The sequence below is a fragment of the Capricornis sumatraensis genome, chromosome 13, assembly GCF_032405125.1.
Source record: "Capricornis sumatraensis isolate serow.1 chromosome 13, serow.2, whole genome shotgun sequence".
NCBI lineage: Eukaryota > Metazoa > Chordata > Mammalia > Artiodactyla > Bovidae > Capricornis > Capricornis sumatraensis.
The window spans coordinates 69,137,982-69,156,031 of record NC_091081.1 but is presented as its reverse complement, the minus strand read 5'-3'; the positions used below and the strand labels follow the sequence as shown (position 1 = coordinate 69,156,031).

Here is an 18,050-nt window from a genome sequence, read left to right as displayed (position 1 = left end):
AAGTAGCCACCAAATATACAGATTCCCCTTCAGGAAGAGGTGAACAACACTTGTCTTAGAACAAAGAGACAAGAATACAGGTAAAGTTCATGGAAGAAACAAATAGAGATATCCAAGCACAGAAAGGATCTTAAGAATACTGAGGACATAGGCAGCTAAATAATGTCTGGGCAGCATTTGTGATTGTTGCTGATTAGTCGATAAGTCATGTCCAACTCTTTGCAACTCCATGGACCGTAGCCCACCAGGCTCCTCTGTCCATAGGATTTCCCGGGCAAGAATACTGGAGTGGGTTGCCATTTCCTTCTCCAGGGGACTTTCCCAACCCAGGGATCAAATGTACAGCTCCTATAATGACAGGTGGATTCTTTACCACTGAGCCACCAGGAAAGCCCCTGGGTGGCATTTATCCATTCTTAAATCCACTACATTATCCATTTTCCAAAAAAGAAATAAAGTAACACAGACCAGCATAGAATAAAATATAGTAAATATATTAGTCAAGGACTTCCCTGGTGATCGAGGGGTTAAGAATCCACCTTCCAGTGGAGGGGTCCATGTTCATTCTAACTTGCTGCTCAATCTCAGGTCAGGAAACTAAGATCCCACATGCCGCAGGGCAACTAAGCCCTCGCACCACAACTAGAGAAAGTCCACAGGCCACAGTGAAAAGCCCGTGCACCACAACAAACAGCCAGTGCAGCCAAAACCAGAACAAACACATAAACTGAAAAATGTATAAATAAGAGTATTAGTCCATATTACAAACAGTTATGAATGCCCATTCAGAACCTAATTGTCGACCAGCCTCTTACCAGCCATGTAACTTTAGAAAAGTGGCCTTTCTACATCTACTGACTCATCTGATGATGACAGAGGTTCAATTAATGTTTGGAATTATCATTCATATCAGAAGCATAACCTTCATGTTTTATACTGTCATAAAAGTGCCATAAATGTCAACAACAGCTGAAAGAAAGGGTAAAACAAATAAGCACTTCATCGCAGGCAGGCATGTAAAAGCAAATTCGGACCTTGAGTATATGTTAGTGTCACTTCGCAGGGAAAGATCTTCCAGGTCCCAAATTCACCAATTCAGTGACCCATACGGATACATCCCATTCAAAAACAATGAACGTGATTCTACAAGAGCACACCTTTACTTTTTACGTATGCACCGTGAGACAAGCATAACTCAGCAGCAAACGCAGCAGATTCTTCCTTAAGCTCCACTGCTGCTCAGTGGTTAAAGCAGGAGGCATTCATCAAGAGGCAGCATTCACTTTCCTGCATCAGACACCCTTTACCTCTCTCTTGTCCAGCTCATTCATTTGTTCACTGAGCAACACATCTTCAGGAAAACTCCCTGTGAAACATTCTCTTGAAACAAAGGTAACTGAGACTTAGTTCTGTCCTTCCAGAAGCTAATCACTCATACTAGGTAAATCAATGCCTTTATATTTTTTAAAAACCAAAACAAATCCAACAGTAACAACTCAACTGCTTTATTCATTTTCCAGATTTCAGGAAAATACTGATGGCAATCCATATGAAATATGCTTTGTGCTATGTCCCTATTCTCCTAACTCCCCCACCCCACTCCCAGTGATGACATGGTCACTGTGACTTCCAGCTGGTACCTTCAGAAGCACCACATACACCTGCAGGAGGAAAATACAGCCCATGGATCTCCTCAGTGGAGATTTTTTCCCTTAAATTAAGTTTCACTGCAATATAGATTATACTAAGCTCAGGAGACCTTGGTTTGATTCCTGAGTCAGGAAGAGCCACTGGAGAAGGGAATGGCTACCCACTCCAGTATTCTTAGGCTTCCCTTGTGGATGAGCTGGTAAAGAATCACCTGCAATGCGGGAAACCTGGGTTCAATCCCTGGGTTGGGAAGATCCACTGGAGAAGGGAAAGGCTACCCATTCCTGTATTCTGGTCTGGAGAATTCCATGGACTGTATAGTCCATGGGGTCACAAAGAGTCAAGAGTCCGGCACGACTGAGCAACCTTCATTTTCACTTTCATGAAAAGACACTTAACATCCATCAGAGAGAGGCAAATTAAAATCACAATAAGAAACCACCTCACATCTAAGATAGCTAATTTAAAAAGCAGCCACAACAGAAAATAACAAGATTGGAGAGAAATAACAAGTGTTGGGGAACAAGTGAAACACTGGAACCCTGTACGTTGCTGGCAACAATGTAAAATGATGCAGCCACTGTGGAAAACTGTTCTGTCATTCCTCAAAATGTTAAATTACCATACAACCTGAAGGAAGGAAGGGACCAGGGCTCTTACAAATTCAAAACAAGTTCTGTGGTTCAGAACTTACATGTAAAACACACATTCACGCTCCCCAAACCCATGGCCAATCACTACAAAATACTGCATATTCCCAAAAAAAAATACAATTTAGGAATGTCCCACATACAGATGGAAAGAACCATGACCCCTTTCCACCTACCGACCAGTAAAGTTACGCCTCTAAGTATGGTAATTCAGTGATTTGTGTCTTACAACAGAGGGCAGAAAATGCCTTTTGTAAAGGTTCAGATAGTATTTCATTTAGTCTTTGCTGGCCAGGAGGTCCCTACTGAAACTTCTCAAGCCTGTTGTCATGATGTAAAAGCAGCACAAGCAATATATACACAGATAAGCCGAAGGGAACGGTGTCTGTGTTTCAACAAACTTGATCTGTGGACACTGAAATCTGAACTTCATATACTGTCCATGCATCATGAGATCTTTTTTTGATTTTGCAACCACCTAAAAATGTGAAAACCATTCTTAGCTCACGGGCCATACAAAAACTGACAGTGGAAACATGAAAAGTTTAGACATAATAATAGCATGACTTACTATGTATCGGTTATGTTCTAAGAGATCAATATAGATTAAACGCATTCTTTGTTTCTTTAAATAGAACTTTAAGGTAAGAAAACTGAGACACAGAAGTGACATGACAGATGAGAGGCAGAACCAGGCAATGATACCACAAGGTCTGACTCCACACCCAGGTTCTCAAAGTCCATACTGAATTGCAACTAAAATTACGATTTAGAGAGCACAGGGTCCTGACATATAGGGAAGGAAACAGTTAATTAGTGGTGAGGTGGGAGGAGAAAAGGAGAGGGTATATTTATTTAATGACTTCCCAAAGACAGCAAACAAGATATATACCACATGTAAATGAACTAACAATGAAAATTCTGTTCCAAGTTCATGGCTTTAAAGCATCTCTGGTACTTTCAAATCACAGGCTCTAAACATGGGATCCACCCTGGGAAACAGCTGGAAATGTCAGAAGTCATTGCTGAATAAAAATAAAAATTGATTCAGCCCGACAGTTAAACTTTTATTTAGATTTTTAATTCTCTGCTGAGACTTATTTGCAGAAATTTCTCTGACAGAGAGAATACAGTTTAATAATTCAATTGGACAAATATCTGGTGAATACCTCCTTTGTGCCTGGCCCTGCAGAAATGCCAAACTCAAGTCACCCTCCCCATTTACAAGCGAGGGTTTCCATAGTTTTTCAATAAACACAAAATTGTACACATGAATAATCCTGAATTTGAAAGACAAATAAGCCTTGAGCAGCATTTAGCCTTTTTTGTTGTTTAGTCGCTAAACTGTATCTAAATCTTCTGCAATCCCATGGTCTGTACCCCACTAGGCTCCTCTGTCCATGGGATTTCCCGCACAAGAATGCTGGCGTAGGTTGCCATTTCCTTCTCCAGGGAACCATCTCGACCCAGGAACTGAACCCAAGTCTCTTGTGTCTCCTGCATTGGCAAGCAGATTCTTTACCACTGAGCCACCTGGGAAGCCCCCATAGATATGGCATACACACACACATACACACACTCTCACACACACACTTATATAGTGTATATGTGCTGTGCTCAGTCATGCCTGACTCTGCAACCCCATGGGCACAGCCCACCAGGCTCTTCTGTCCATGGGGTTATCTCAGTCAAGAATACTGAAGTGGGGTGCCATTTCCTACTCTAGAGGATCCTCCCAACTCAGGGATCGAACCCGAGTCTCTCATGTCTCCTGCACTGGCAGGTGGATTCTTTACCACTAGTCACCTGGGAAGCCCATATAGTGTACATGCCATCGTATTTTTTGCATTCTTCTCAGGTCAGTCTGATGCCCCAATCAATTTTAAAATGATGCTCCAGCATCTGATAACATATTGTCAATTGAATAGTCTCTCTCTCTCTTTTCTTTTGAGTGATTTTTTTTGCAGGGAGTTACTTTAAAAACTCAAAAAGAAGTGAACGATTTACTTTAATACATCTTTTAATATTTTAAAAAAGAATCTTTAATTTATGAATCCCAAATCTCAGCACTAATAAAAATGTACCTCTTGTAATCCTTTTTTTTTCTTAAAAATCAATAATGAATCAGTGAGCACCATGTACAACGTCATTTTGGTTAATTATGTGTATATGTAAAAGGGTTTCTTTTAACTATTTTACAACAAAAAGGTACTTTTTCTCTTGATGGCAGAATTAAAAGTGGTTTTAAAAAGTCTCTTTGGATTTACTCTACCATCTAATTTTTGTAATGTCTATTACTGTATAAAAGAAATATACACTTTAAAAAGTGAGGTGAAGTGAAAGTCACTCAGCCATGTCCAACTCTTTGTGACTCCATAGACTATACAGTCCATGGAATTCTGCAGGCCAGAATACTGGAGTGGGTAGCCTTTCCCTTCTCCAGAAAATCTTTCCAACCCAGGGATCAAAACCAGGTCTCCCACATTGCAGGTGGATTCTTTACCAGCTAAGCCATCAGTGAAGCCCAAACCATTTAAAAAGTGGTATCAAAGGGGCTTGCCTGGTGGCTCAAATGGTAAAGTGTCTGCCTGCAATGTGGGAGACTCAGGTTCAATTCCTGGGTTTGGAAGATGCCCTGGAGAAAGGAACAGCAACCTACTCCAGTACTCTTGCCTGGAAAATCCCATGGATGGAGGAGCCTGGTAGGCTATAGTCCATGGGGTTGCAAAAGAGTCAGACATGACTGAACAACTTCACTTCATCAAAGGTCCATCTAATCAAAGCTATGGTTTTTCCAGTAGTCATGTATGGCTGTGAGAGTTGGACTGTAAAGAAAGCTGAGTGCCGAAGAATTGATGCTTTTGAACTGTGGTGTTGGAGAAGACTCCTGAGAGTCCCATGGACTGCAAGGAGATCCAACCAGTCCATCCTAAAGGAAATCAGTCCTGATTATTCATTGGAAGGACTGATGCTGAAGCTGAAGCTTCAATACTTTGGCCACCTGATGGGAAAAACTGACTTGTTGGAAAAGACCTTGATCCTGAGAAAGATTGAAAGCAGGAGGAGAAGAGGGTGACAGAGGATGAGATGGTTGGATGGCATCACCGACTCGATGACATAAGTTGGCGCAAACTTCGGGAGATAGTGAAGAACAGGGAAGCCTGGCGTGCCTGAGTCCGTGGGATCGCAAAGAGTTGGACACAACTGAGCGACTAAACTGACTGAATTGATCTTTAGGAAAAATTAAACAAACTGATGAAATTAGGTTCATAATAATTATAAAGCATACAGCTTAATGGATGAAATGAAGAGTGCATAATCTTCAGTGCCTACTTTATGATTCAGTCCATGGCAAAAGAGCGAAAGCTGCACTGCTTTCAACTGAAAAGCAAAACAAGGGCAATAAAATGCCAAGCAGGTCAGTAAGCACCTTGACAAAGGAAAGCCGGCAAAATGTGCCACAGTCACTTAAAGAATGAGTGAGTGCATGGCTCTCGCCCAGCCTCTTTAAGAATTCGTGGTGGTCAGCACAAGTCCTTATGAGCTGGACAAGATTCCATTTAGAAGCTTGTTTGGAAGAAGGGAGGGCAAGAGGAAAAGGAAGGAGAGAGATTCCGGAGAAGCAGATGGCTCAGGCAATCCAACTCACGTCACAGTAGCTACACAGCAGTGATAGTTGCTGTGCTCACAAAGGAGTCAAACTAATGAAGGCACATTTGCCTTAGAAATTATAGAATACCATAAAATACAAGTTAAATCCAATAATATCTTTCAGAAAATCAAAAGTAATACAGAGTGAAGTCAGAAAAAGAAAAACAAATGCCATATATTAACGCATACATATGGGATCTAGAAAAATGGTACAGATGAAACTATTGTGCAGGGCAGGAACAGAGACACAGACATAGAGAACAAACATGTGGACACAAGCAGGACAAGGGGGACAGGATGAACTGGGAGATTGGGATTGACATATATACACTACTACTACTACTAAGTCGCTTCAGTCGTGTCCAACTCTGTGTGACCCCATAGACAGCAGCCCATCACGCTCCCCCGTCCCTGGGATTCTCCAGGCAAGAATACTGGAGTGGGTTGCCATTTCCTTCTCCGATGCATGAAAGTGAAAAGTGAAAGTGAAGTAGCTCAGTCGTGTCCGACTCCTAGCAACCCCATGGACTGCAGCCCACCAGGCCCCTCCGTCCATGGGATATTCCAGGCACTACCATGAGCAAAACAGACAGCTAGGGAGAAGCTGCCGTATAGCACAGGGAATTCAGCTGGGTGCTCTGTGATGACCTAGATGGGTGGGATGCAGGGTGAGGAGGTCCAAAAGGGAGGGAATATATCTATACCTATAGCAGATTCACTTCTTGGCACAGCAGAAACTAACACAACATTGTACAGCAATTACACTCCAATAAAAATTACTTAATTATTTTAAAAGGTCACATAATATGGAACAAGAAGTGGCTCAGAAGGTAAAGAACCTGCCTTCAATACAGGTTAGAAGCCTGATCGAGACCAGGGTTGGATCCCTGTGTCAGGAAGATCCCCTGGAGAAGGCAACGGCTACCCAATCCAGTATTCTTGCCTGGAGAATCCCATGGACAGAGCAGCATGGCAGTCTACAGTTCATGGATAGGACCGAGCAACTAACTCTTTCAGTAAAAACAAAAGTAACTGAGATGATACTGAGAAAACCAGGATGAAAAGGAACACAATCCTAAAAGAAATCAATCCTGAACATTCACCGGAAGGACTGATGCTGTAGCTGAAGTTCCAATACTTTGGCCACCTGATGTGAAGAGCTGACTCACTGCAAAAGACCCAATGCTGGGAAAGATTGAAGGCAGGAGAAGGAGGGGACAACAGAAGATGAGATGGTTGGATGGCATCACTGACTCAACAGACCTGAGTTTGAGCAAACTCCAGGTGATGGTGAAGGACAGGGAAGCCTAGCATGCTGCAGTCCATGGGGTCACAAAGAGTCAGACCTGACTTACCCACTGAAGAGCAAAAGGCTCCCACACGCAGCAGCCATGGGCAAGGCCACTTGCACACTCCATGAACAAATAACCAGGTGAGGTCTGTTGCATCAATAAATAATACAGCTCATTCCATATATGCTCAACTAGCAAAGCAGTGGAAATGGCTGCAGAATCCAGTGGCTGCCTCAACAGACAGCCTTCCATGGAAAAGGGCAAGGTCAGTCAGGGCTTTGATAGTGGTAATGTAAAGGTAAAGAAAAGATTTCTTTTGTTTAATAAAGGAGAGGCAGTCACCCTGCCCCTTCCTTCTCCTTAAGGTCTCTCCTTAAAGACATAACAGGCCTAATTTTGGGGTCAGGAATTTGATAAATCCATCCTCAATTTTCCAGTGCAAAATAACAAAGACTTCAAAATCATCTCAGAAGTCTGTCAGGAGATTGACAGGAGACCAGCACAAGGAGCATCCGTTTGTCTTTCCAGGAGAAACACACTTACTGTTCTTTGTTCTACTTTATTGTATGTTTGTATGAAATTCTGTCCAGATTTCTGGTCTTTTACCAATTGTCTGTGTGCACCTCATCTGACACAAACATTCAATAATAAGTCGTGTTTTCTCTGTATTCTATGATGAATAGAGATCTTGTAGTTGACAGGATTTTTTTATTTCCCCAATGAATTATAAAAATAAAAATAGCAGTGTCAGCTCCCTCTACTTCCCACCCAGTCTGACTCCCACCAGGACTGGTCATAGTTGAAGAGTGACCACCAGTAGCCACTGGAGCCAAAAACTTCCTAGGGCAAGTACAGTTGAAAACGGTTCCTAGATCTCCTAGTCCTGTTTAACAGAAAGAGCTTCTTTTCCCCAAAACCACCATCTCTTTAAGAATCCTCTGTTTATAACTCACTGGCCCACAACGTGCCAATCAGAGCCCATCTCTGAAGATGGAGATGGTAGGGTTACATGGGCTGAATGCAAAAGCACAAGGTAGGTGGCTCTGTCTCCTCTCTCTAGGTGAAGGCGGAAAAGCCATTTCCTATCAGCAGATCAATCCCAAAATTGATTATCGATGACAAAGGCTTAGCATACGCTACCAAATTTCCAAACCTGTTTAACGATTAGAAATACTAAAGTTCAGTCGCTAAGTCACGTCCGACTCTCTGCAGTGCCGTGGACTGCAGCACACCAGGCTCCTCTGTCATCCAGTCATCCACCAGCTCCCAGAGTTTGCTCAGATTCATGTCCATCGAATCAGTGATGCTTTATTTAACCATCTCATCCTCTGCTGCCCACTTCTTTGGCCTTCAGTCTTTACCAGCATTAGGATCTTCTCCCACGAGTCAGCTCTTCGCATCCGGTGGCCAAAGTACTGGAGCTTCAGTTTCAGCAATTGCCCTTCCAATGAATATTCAGGGTTGGTTTCCTTTAGAATTGGCTGGTTTGATCTCCTTGCCGCCCAAGGGACTCTCAAGAGTTTTCTCCAGCACCACAATTCCAAAGTATCAATACTAATAGCCTCAATCAAAATTATTTATTAAATCCTCAATATGTATGAACACAGCATGTTAAATAATGTTTAAAATATATATATTTTTTTAACTTAACCACAGTAACTAAGTGAAGGTCATGTTTTCAAGTATGTTTGGAACCAAACCAATCAAACTGAATGAAAACAGTAACAACAAAAACCAAATATTTACATAATATAGCTAAAACATGTCAGGAAGCTGTTTAGGAATATGAAATGCACTGTACTGTTTGGTTTATAGGTACTGGTGAATAGACATAAATTGAAACTTAAGGAACCACGTGAATGTTTACGGCCCCCTAAAATAATTAGTTGGCCACCATACACATATTCATGAAAATAAGTCAATAGTAAACTCAGTGTGTAACTCCAACTCAAATCTCTACTACAGATGTTTTTTATGATCAAACAAGGAAGCCTGTACAGTTCCCTCATGACACTAAGAAGGGGACTAAGCACATAGAGGCAGCTTTTGTTGCACTCTCCTACACATCCTTTCCCACTCCTATTTTTGTGACCCACCACATCCAGTGTGAACAGAGTTGCAAACAACAGGACACAAAGCAATGTCCCACTGTCTCCAAAGGGAACATACTGGAAAAGCTCTTCACATAGAAATGGTTTAAAAATGCTTCACAGATTTCCTTTCTGATGTTCTACACATTTGAAGTTCAAGTTTGGAATAGTAACGAAATGAAAACTTGGCTCATCTTTGTCTTCGAAAAAGGAAAAGCAGAAATCTGCCCAAACTGAAGTTCAGCATTTTTAAGTGGGCCTATTCTCTACCTAACCTTTATTCTTTAAACTTCTTTTGAGAACTGCCTCACCAAACTGATAAAAGAGCTTCTGCAATTTGTACATCTCTGCTCTGACAGATGAGCAGTTCTGAAATTCAGCCAAAGAAAATGCAGGCTTAAAGTCAGAACAAATTTCTAAACACTGAAAGAGTGAGGCCTTTGCTACCTCCCTTTGGAGAAGAATCCACTAATAAACGAGCCTCTTAAAATCAGAGTGAACAAAACAGTCAAACTTCACCCACCAGACCATGGAATAAAGTGGGCTTAATGAGCCAATGCCTTTTTCCATTTTTGCTTTAAAATATATGTACAGCACAGATCAGGGGTACCACAAATTGGAAGGGTCCCTGATAGAGTTTTAATTTAGCATTCCTAGGTAATTATAATCTCCTATAAAGTTTCACAATAATGCCTCAATATTTCTTAGCAATATGAGGCAAGTAATTATGCTCCAGTGTGTTTTATAACTAAAGGAGTAAAAACCAAGTGACCTGGCCAAAAAAAAAAAAAACTGGCTAATAATTTGCCCGAGGTCATAAATAAATGAGCAGCATACCCAGGAATAAGTATTTAATTTCCAAATTCTCAACTCCTCTAGATAATCATTTTTTCCTATGCTTTCCATAACTTTTGAAACCCAATAATCCTAAATTATTCTACACTGTGTGACTTCTCAGGATAACCAGACTCCAAAGTGGCATGTATTCTGTGACATACTAACAAGGACTTGCAGCGAAAAGAATATATATGTATAGTAAATGCTGTCTTAGCTATGCAAGTATTATACAGTATTCTCAAACTCTTAACCAAACCCCTTAGAGAGGAATGAATTGAGCAGATTTTAAGTTTTAAAGTTCATTTTTCATCACTGTGAACTCAGTAGGCACATCCTATTTGAAGAAGCCTCTCCCATAAATAAGAGAATCATACATATTAAATCCAAATGGTGATTTAACAATCTTTCCAGCACATCTCCAAGACACCAGGTAAATGTGGAAACTTTGCATGGTTGGATTTGTTTTTGTGGATAAATGCAGCAAAACCTTAATGTTTTGTTTCCATGAAATAAAGCAATTTATGCCATTCTGCACTCAATTCCACACTCTACTCCATCTATTTCCAAGACAACCACTTTCACCTGGTTTTTGGACGTATATACTGTTAGGCATTTAAATGTATGTTTCTGTCACTGCCATTCATTTATTTATTAAGCGTACAGACACTCACTGAATGCTTACTAAATGCTAGAGGTTGTGCCAGTTAATAAAATAGACAGTCCCTGCACCCATGGAACATCCCACTGTCTAGAAAAGGGAAGACAAGTATTTTGAGATGCAATTAGTTAAAAGACAATTATAGTAAGTGCTTCAAAGGTTAACACTTTAGCATACCGAGCATATCTGCCCAAGTCTGGGAGCTCAGAAAAAGTGTCCTTGGGAAAGTGACATTTAAGCTCAGGCAAGAAAAAGGAGTAGGAGTTGCCTAAACAAAAATGGAGGAAGGAGAACGCGCTAAAGCCATGAGAAGGTGCACTGCAGTGGCCAGAGTATAATGAGCTAGAGTAAAGTGAAGCTAGAGAAGATTGCAGGGCAACTTCTTAGGTCCTTAAAAGCCAAATAAGAACAAATAGACAGCCATTGAAAGATTTTACTGAAGAAAAAGAGGTATTTAGGCTTACACTTTAAGATGCACTCCAGCTATTCTGTAGAAACTAGAAGGAAGGAGATGGATAAGGTGAACCATAGAAAGGAAAACCTAGTGGTAGATTATGATAATGGCCCACATATTCAGGGATAAATTCCCCCAATAGTAAAGTCATGATTCTCAAACAAATGTATTATTAAAGTACATTAAAGGCTTTAACTCATTAGGCAATCAGGAAACCAGTAAGGTATTACAACTGGTTCAAAGAAAAAATTTTTAAACCACATGTTAAATGCAATAAAGGAAAGTTGAAATAAATTGACAACAGATGTAAAACCTAGTCTACCCAAGGGGAAATAATCAATTGCATTCCAGCCACTCTGCATTTTTATGGATAAGAATCATTTCCATTACTAACCATTTTCTACAACTCACTGAGTTGTACAGTAGCTCAAAGATGATATAAGGCAGATACCTCATATGGCTGAGCTGACAGGATTCCCACAGATTTTCTGCCCACCAAAAAGGCATTTAATTATTCTTAACTCAGATAAAAATGACTTGGCAAAAGGGGGTGTCAGTGTCAGGAAAGATGGAGAAAAATGAACAATGTTGAATGTATATGGTACTAGAATCAACAAAATTTGGCATTTGAGAATTTGGTTGGTGTGTGTGTGGGGGGGTGTTCAAGAAGGAGATGTCCAGGGAAGGAATTTAAAACAAATTTCTAAATGGCAGAAGAGGCCATAAGGGTCTACTTGGATTTCTCAGCACAAGGACAGTACTACTCTGTAGAGAGACTCACATTGCACGGAAAAAGTAGACTCGATCAATAATTACATTTTAAAGTCACCACAACATACCAAAGGACATGGATAAAAAAGAAATGAAATAAAATCCGTTCCCGTCAATCGTACCTTTTTTTCTCTTGCTAACCTCTTTAAAGAGGAAAGTGAAAAAGTTGGCTTAAACCTCAACATTCAGAAAATGAAGATAATGTCATCTGGTCCCATCACTAGATGGGGAAACAGTGGAAACAGTGTCAGGCTTTATTTTGGGGGGCTCCAAAATCACTGCAGATGGTGACTGCAGCCATGAAATTAAAAGACACTTACTCCTTGGAAGGAAAGTTATGACCAACCTAGATGGCATATTGGGAGAAAGCAATGCCACCCAACTCCAGTACTCTTGCCTGGAAAATCCCATGGATGGAGGAGCCTGGTAGGCTGCAGTCCATGGGGTTGCTAAGAGTCGGACACGACTGAGAGACTTCACTTTCACCTTTCACTTTCATGCACTGGAGAAGGAAATGGCAACCCACTTCAGAGTTCTTGCCTGGAGAATCCCAGGGACAGGGGAGCCTGACGAGCTGCCGTCTGTGGGGTCGCATAGAGTCAGACACGACTGAAGTGACTTAGCAGCAGATGGCATATTCAAAAGCAGAGACAGTCTTTGCCAACAAAGGTCCATCTAGTCAAGGCTATGGTTTTTCCAGTCATGTATGGATGTGAGAGTTGGACTGTGAAGAAAGCTGAGCGCCAAAGAATTGATGCGTTTGAACTGTGGTGTTGGAGAAGACTCTTGAGAGTCCCTTGGACTGCAAGGAGATCCAACCAGTCCATTCTGAAGGAGATCAACCCTGGGATTTCTTTGGAAGGAATGATGCTGAAGCTGAAACTCCAATACTTTGACCACCTGATGCAAAGAGCTGACTCATTGGAAAAGACTCTGATGCTGAGAGGGATTGGGGGCAGGAGGAGAAGGGGATGACAGAGGATGAGATGGCTGGATGGTATCACCGACCCGATGGACGTGAGTTTGAGTGAACTCCGGGAGTTGGTGATGGACAGGGAGGCCTGGCAAGCTGCAATTCATGGGGTCGTAAACAGTCGGACACGACTGAGCCACTGAACTGAACTGAACTGAACCTCCGGATACACCATGCCCAAATACAACCTGACCCCAAACTCAGCAAGAATCTGTGGGGAGTTTATGGAAATCTTCCAGTTCAGAACTTTTATTCCCTTTTCTGATCATCAGTGTGGAAGAGGCCCGACTTACAGAATTAAAACAACCAGAAGAAAGGAAACAGTGTGCTTGGAATTTAGTGTGACTGTTATGAGCTCTCCTCTTTGTATCCAAATAATCATAAATCTTTTGATAACTGTGTTCTAGGCTTCTCCAGATTTCCTTCTAGACTTTGACTTCTCATCAGAAGTAATCGGAAAGGAAATGTTTCCAGGGGCAGCTCTACTTTGATATTTTTTTCTCTAAACAATCTTTTAATAGTAGCCATAATAAAAAATAAAAATAAAAAACCTGTTCTTGAAAAAAAAAAACCTAATAGTGGTCTTAATAAAAATTGTTCTTGAAAACAATAACAAGCTTTTAGCTTCCATGTCAGTCTACATAACTGGACCTTTTACTGTAACTGATAATGTTACTTAATCATTTCATTGTCTTGCTAATAATCACAAGCTTCCTGGGGCAAAGAATTTACATGGGACTTAAAGCCTTCATTTAATACGTTATAAATGTATACATGTAAATATCAAGTTCACTAAATAAACTATTCTAGTACTACTGGACTTTGTGTTCAGATCTTTTTAAAGATATCAATGCTGTGCTGTGCTTAGTTGCTCAGTCGTATCCAACTCTTTGCAACCCCCTGGACGGTAGCCCACCAGGCTCCTCTGTCCATGGGATTCTCCAGGCAAGAATACTAGAGTGGGTTGCCATGCCCTCCTCCAGGGGATCTTCCCGACTCAGGGATCAAACCCAGGTCTCCAGCATTACAGGAGGTTTCTTTACTGTCTAAGCCACCAGGGACACCCAAAGATATCAGTGACCCATGATAAATACTGAGTTACTTCTTGAAAGAATTCAGTGGGGTATATGACCCACATGATCAGTAAATACTGAGAACCATCCAGGGAAGAAGAAGTCCCAGGACAATAACAGAAGTGAGGATATTTTTAAAGCTCAGAGTGAAGGAGTACTTGGGCAGCGCTGGGTTCAAGGGTCTAACCTTACATGTATCAGCAATGGCTACGGACCTGGAAAGGACGTGGGTCTGCCGGGTGACGCCCCAGTTCAGTGATCTATCATGTGCTGTTAAGGGAATGTCTTGTCTGGGTCAGATTCATGGCAATAATGATAAGCTTCAACATTTTCAGTTATTCTTGCTCAACTGTCATCTTTACTCTACTTCTCTTTTTGTGTCCTACAGTACTATCTAGGTCTCTCTAGTCTCACAAACAGGAACAAAGTAATTCACCTGGTTTCAAATGTTACTTAAATGCAAGCCTATCAACACTACAAAGTTTTCACATCAATCTTCAAAATCAGCCCTAAGGTGATTCTTTCACAATGACTCAAGCTGCTAAAAATGAGGTCTGCTAACTTGCACTGTCTAGAAAAGGACCATATTAACCTCAGTAATCGTCAAAATAGAGAATCTCACACAACTGAGCACTCATGAGACCCTTGGGATAAAATATCTCCTGTATAGACTCTTCGTTCCTAAAACCATGTTGCCCAGAATCTGGTCCACACGAAGACGATTACTTCAAAAGTTTTGAATAATGTTGAATCCAAAGCACCCAGACGTTAACTGTACCTCTTGAACAAAACAAATAAAATTTTACCAAAAATCACCTCTGTCTGCTTCAGAGTAATCCTACACACAAAACCACCAATTATGGAGTAATTCTCTTCCTTGACCCTCTATCAAAGTCAGGCGGTTTTCACATTCCTTACATTCTCAGAAGCAAGACAAAATATTCCTCAACAAAAACTTGGAAAACCTAAAAATATACTGCAATCAAATAATGAACTGTAAATAGTGGGACGTGGAACAACTTTTAAACCGCACTGCAACTCAAAGTAATCTTAAAACATTCTGATTTTGCCTCAAAGAAATGCCAATGTTTATTTTTCTGACCTTTGCAACATTCTCAAATGGAAAAATAAGAAATTTTAAAATTAAAAACCCCAAAACAGTGTTTCTCTGAGATGCCTTTAGCTTTTTGCATAGTCCTATAATCAAAAATGGAGAAGGCAATGGCACCCCACTCCAGTACTCTTGCCTGGAAAATCCCATGGATGGAGGAACCTGGTAGGCTGCAGTCCGTGGGGTCGCTACAAGTCGGGCACGACTGAGCGACTTCACTTTCACTTTTTACTTTCATGCATTGGAGAAGGAAATGGCAACCCACTCCAGTGTTCTTGCCTGGAGAATCCCAGGGACAGAGGAATGGTGGGCTGCTGTCTATGGGGTCCCACAGAGTCAGACACGACTGAAGCTACTTAGCAGCAGCAGCATAATCAAAAAATCTGAAAATTCTTCTCCCATCTCAGATTTAGCAGACAAAATTCCAACTCAAATGACCAATGAATAATTATATTAGAACTAGTTTAAAAAGAGTAATATCAATTTCTCTCTTCAGCATTCTTGCTCCTAAAAAATATTAATCAAAACTTGATTATGATCCAAGTGGTTAGAAATGCTGAGAAAGAACAGATTTGGGGGAAATAAATCAGGAAGTTCAAAAGAAAAGAACCACAGGGCAGTAAACATTATTAGCCAGACCTATCAGTATGACAATCCCCAAACACTACACAAGGTAGAAAAGGCTACCTGAATGATAGCAAATTGATTTTAACCAGGCAAAAATGAAACCATCATCTTTTTAGCTAAGTAAGCACAAAAATTTCCCAAAGAGATATTATTTCCTAAATGCACCAAGAAGTCACAGAATCCAAAGCAGCAAGCTAGCAGCTTCATATCTAGAGAATGCTGTCATTTTTTTAGTTACTAAGTTGTGTCCGGCTCTTTTGCAACCCCATGGACTGCAGCCCACCAGCCTCCTCTGTCCATGGGATTCTCCAGGCAAGAATGAATGCTGGAGTGGGTTGCCATTTTCTTCCTCAGAGTATCTTCCCGACCCAGGGATTGAACCGGTGTCTCTTGCATCTGCTGCACTAGAAAGGAGATTCTTTACTGCTAAGCCACCTGGGAAGCCCCTACAGAATGTTAGATAAAAATACAGAGCTTTTTACCATGAATGTTTATACCATGAACTTTTTATACCAGAATTTCATTTAAACTTATTATAGAGAGTAAAGGAAAAATAAATGTATCTGCATACTCAGAAGATTTCTGTTAGGTCACATTTCCTAGGGAAAATTCACTGCACCTCTAACAAAACTCTATCAACCAGAATGAGGCATTCAAATCATCAAAGTTTTTGAAAGTCTCCATTACCTTTGAAAATCGAGCATTTATCCATTTGGTAAAGGTTTTCTTCTGCACATCATTGTGTTCATCTGTGGGAGGGAATAGGAGAGAGAAGGGAAAATATTAGAGTTTATAGTTTTACTCAGGTGCTAAATAAGATTATCTCCATCCTGGAGAGTTTTACATTGTCTATTAGTAGAATTCCTGAGGCACAATGATCCATAGTTAATGAAGGGATGACTGATGGATTCGATATGTATGGAGTCTGCTAACAAACATCCATAGCAGAGGGAGGCCCAGGCACCTTTCCAGAGAAGCTGGCTTTCTCACCCCACATCTCACCATATCGCCACCAACCCTTAAATCCATGTTCATGAGAAAAGAATCAAGACCTTGCTTTCAAAGTATTATATACATGTACACATAGACTTTCTGTTGCATTTTGTTTAAATACAGTTTCAGCATGCCAAAAATGTTATAGCATGTTCAAGACAAAAAAAATGGAAGTTCTTTTTTCAAAAAAACTAAGAAACTCATGATTCCCCCCCTTTTCATACAATTCCTATAGAACAAAAACTACTATAAAGTTTATAGCTAATTGTGTAATCCGTCAGTCTTATCTTTGAAAGCAATCTACACCCACCACTGGGCACATACCCTGAGGAAACCATAACTGAAAAAGGCACCTGTACCTCAGTGTTCATTGTAGCACTATTTACAATAGCTAGGACATGGACGCTACCTAGATGTCCACAGACAGATGAAGGGATTAAAAAGTTGTGGTATATATACACAGTGGAATATTACTCAGCCATAAAAAGGAACGTAACTGACTTAGTTCTAATGAGGTGGATGAACTTAGAGCCTATTAGATGGAGTGAAGTAAGTCAGAAAGAGAAAGACAAATATCATATATTAACACATATATATGGAATCTAGAAAAATGGTACTGATGAACCTATCTGCAGGGCAGCAGTGGAGATGCAGAGAGAACAGACTTGTGGACACAGGGTGGGAAGAACTGAGTGAGAGAGCAGCATGAAAACATGTACATTACCATATGAAAAACAGAGAGCCAGTGGGAATTTACTATATGACACAGGGAGCTCAAACCCTATGCTCTGTGACAACCTAGAGGGGTGGGAGGGGATGCGAGATGGGAAGGGGGTTTAAGAGGGAGGGGACACACATATACCTATGGCTGATTCATGTTACTACGTGGCAGAAACCAACACAATATTGTAAAGCAATTATCCTCCAATTGAAAATAAACAATCTCCCTAAAAAAAGAAAAAAAAGGAATCTACACATTTTACAAGCGGAGAAACCACAGGAGTTTTTTTTTGTTTGTTTTTTTTTTTAATGACTAATGTTGGCTTGAATTACAAATTCATTTTCCAGGTCAAACAAATAAAAATTGACCTTAAAAAATCTAAAGGATCCTGAACCTCTTGAAGATGGGCAAAGTGATCTAGTTAGGTATAAGGAAGTCATGTAAAATAGGAGTTAATAACACTTACAAGGCACTGTGAGGGCTGGTGGATACAAGTGGA

General features: G+C 40.7%; 1 protein-coding gene across 1 annotated transcript in view; it reads right to left on the bottom strand.

The window, feature by feature from the left end:
• UTRN (utrophin) overlaps positions 1–18,050 on the bottom strand; it is a 551,097-nt gene that overhangs the window by 424,418 nt on the left and 108,629 nt on the right. The window contains exon 3 of the mRNA XM_068985316.1: positions 16,525–16,586. Coding sequence (XP_068841417.1) covers positions 16,525–16,586 — 62 coding nt within the window. The remainder of the gene's footprint in view (positions 1–16,524; positions 16,587–18,050) is intronic.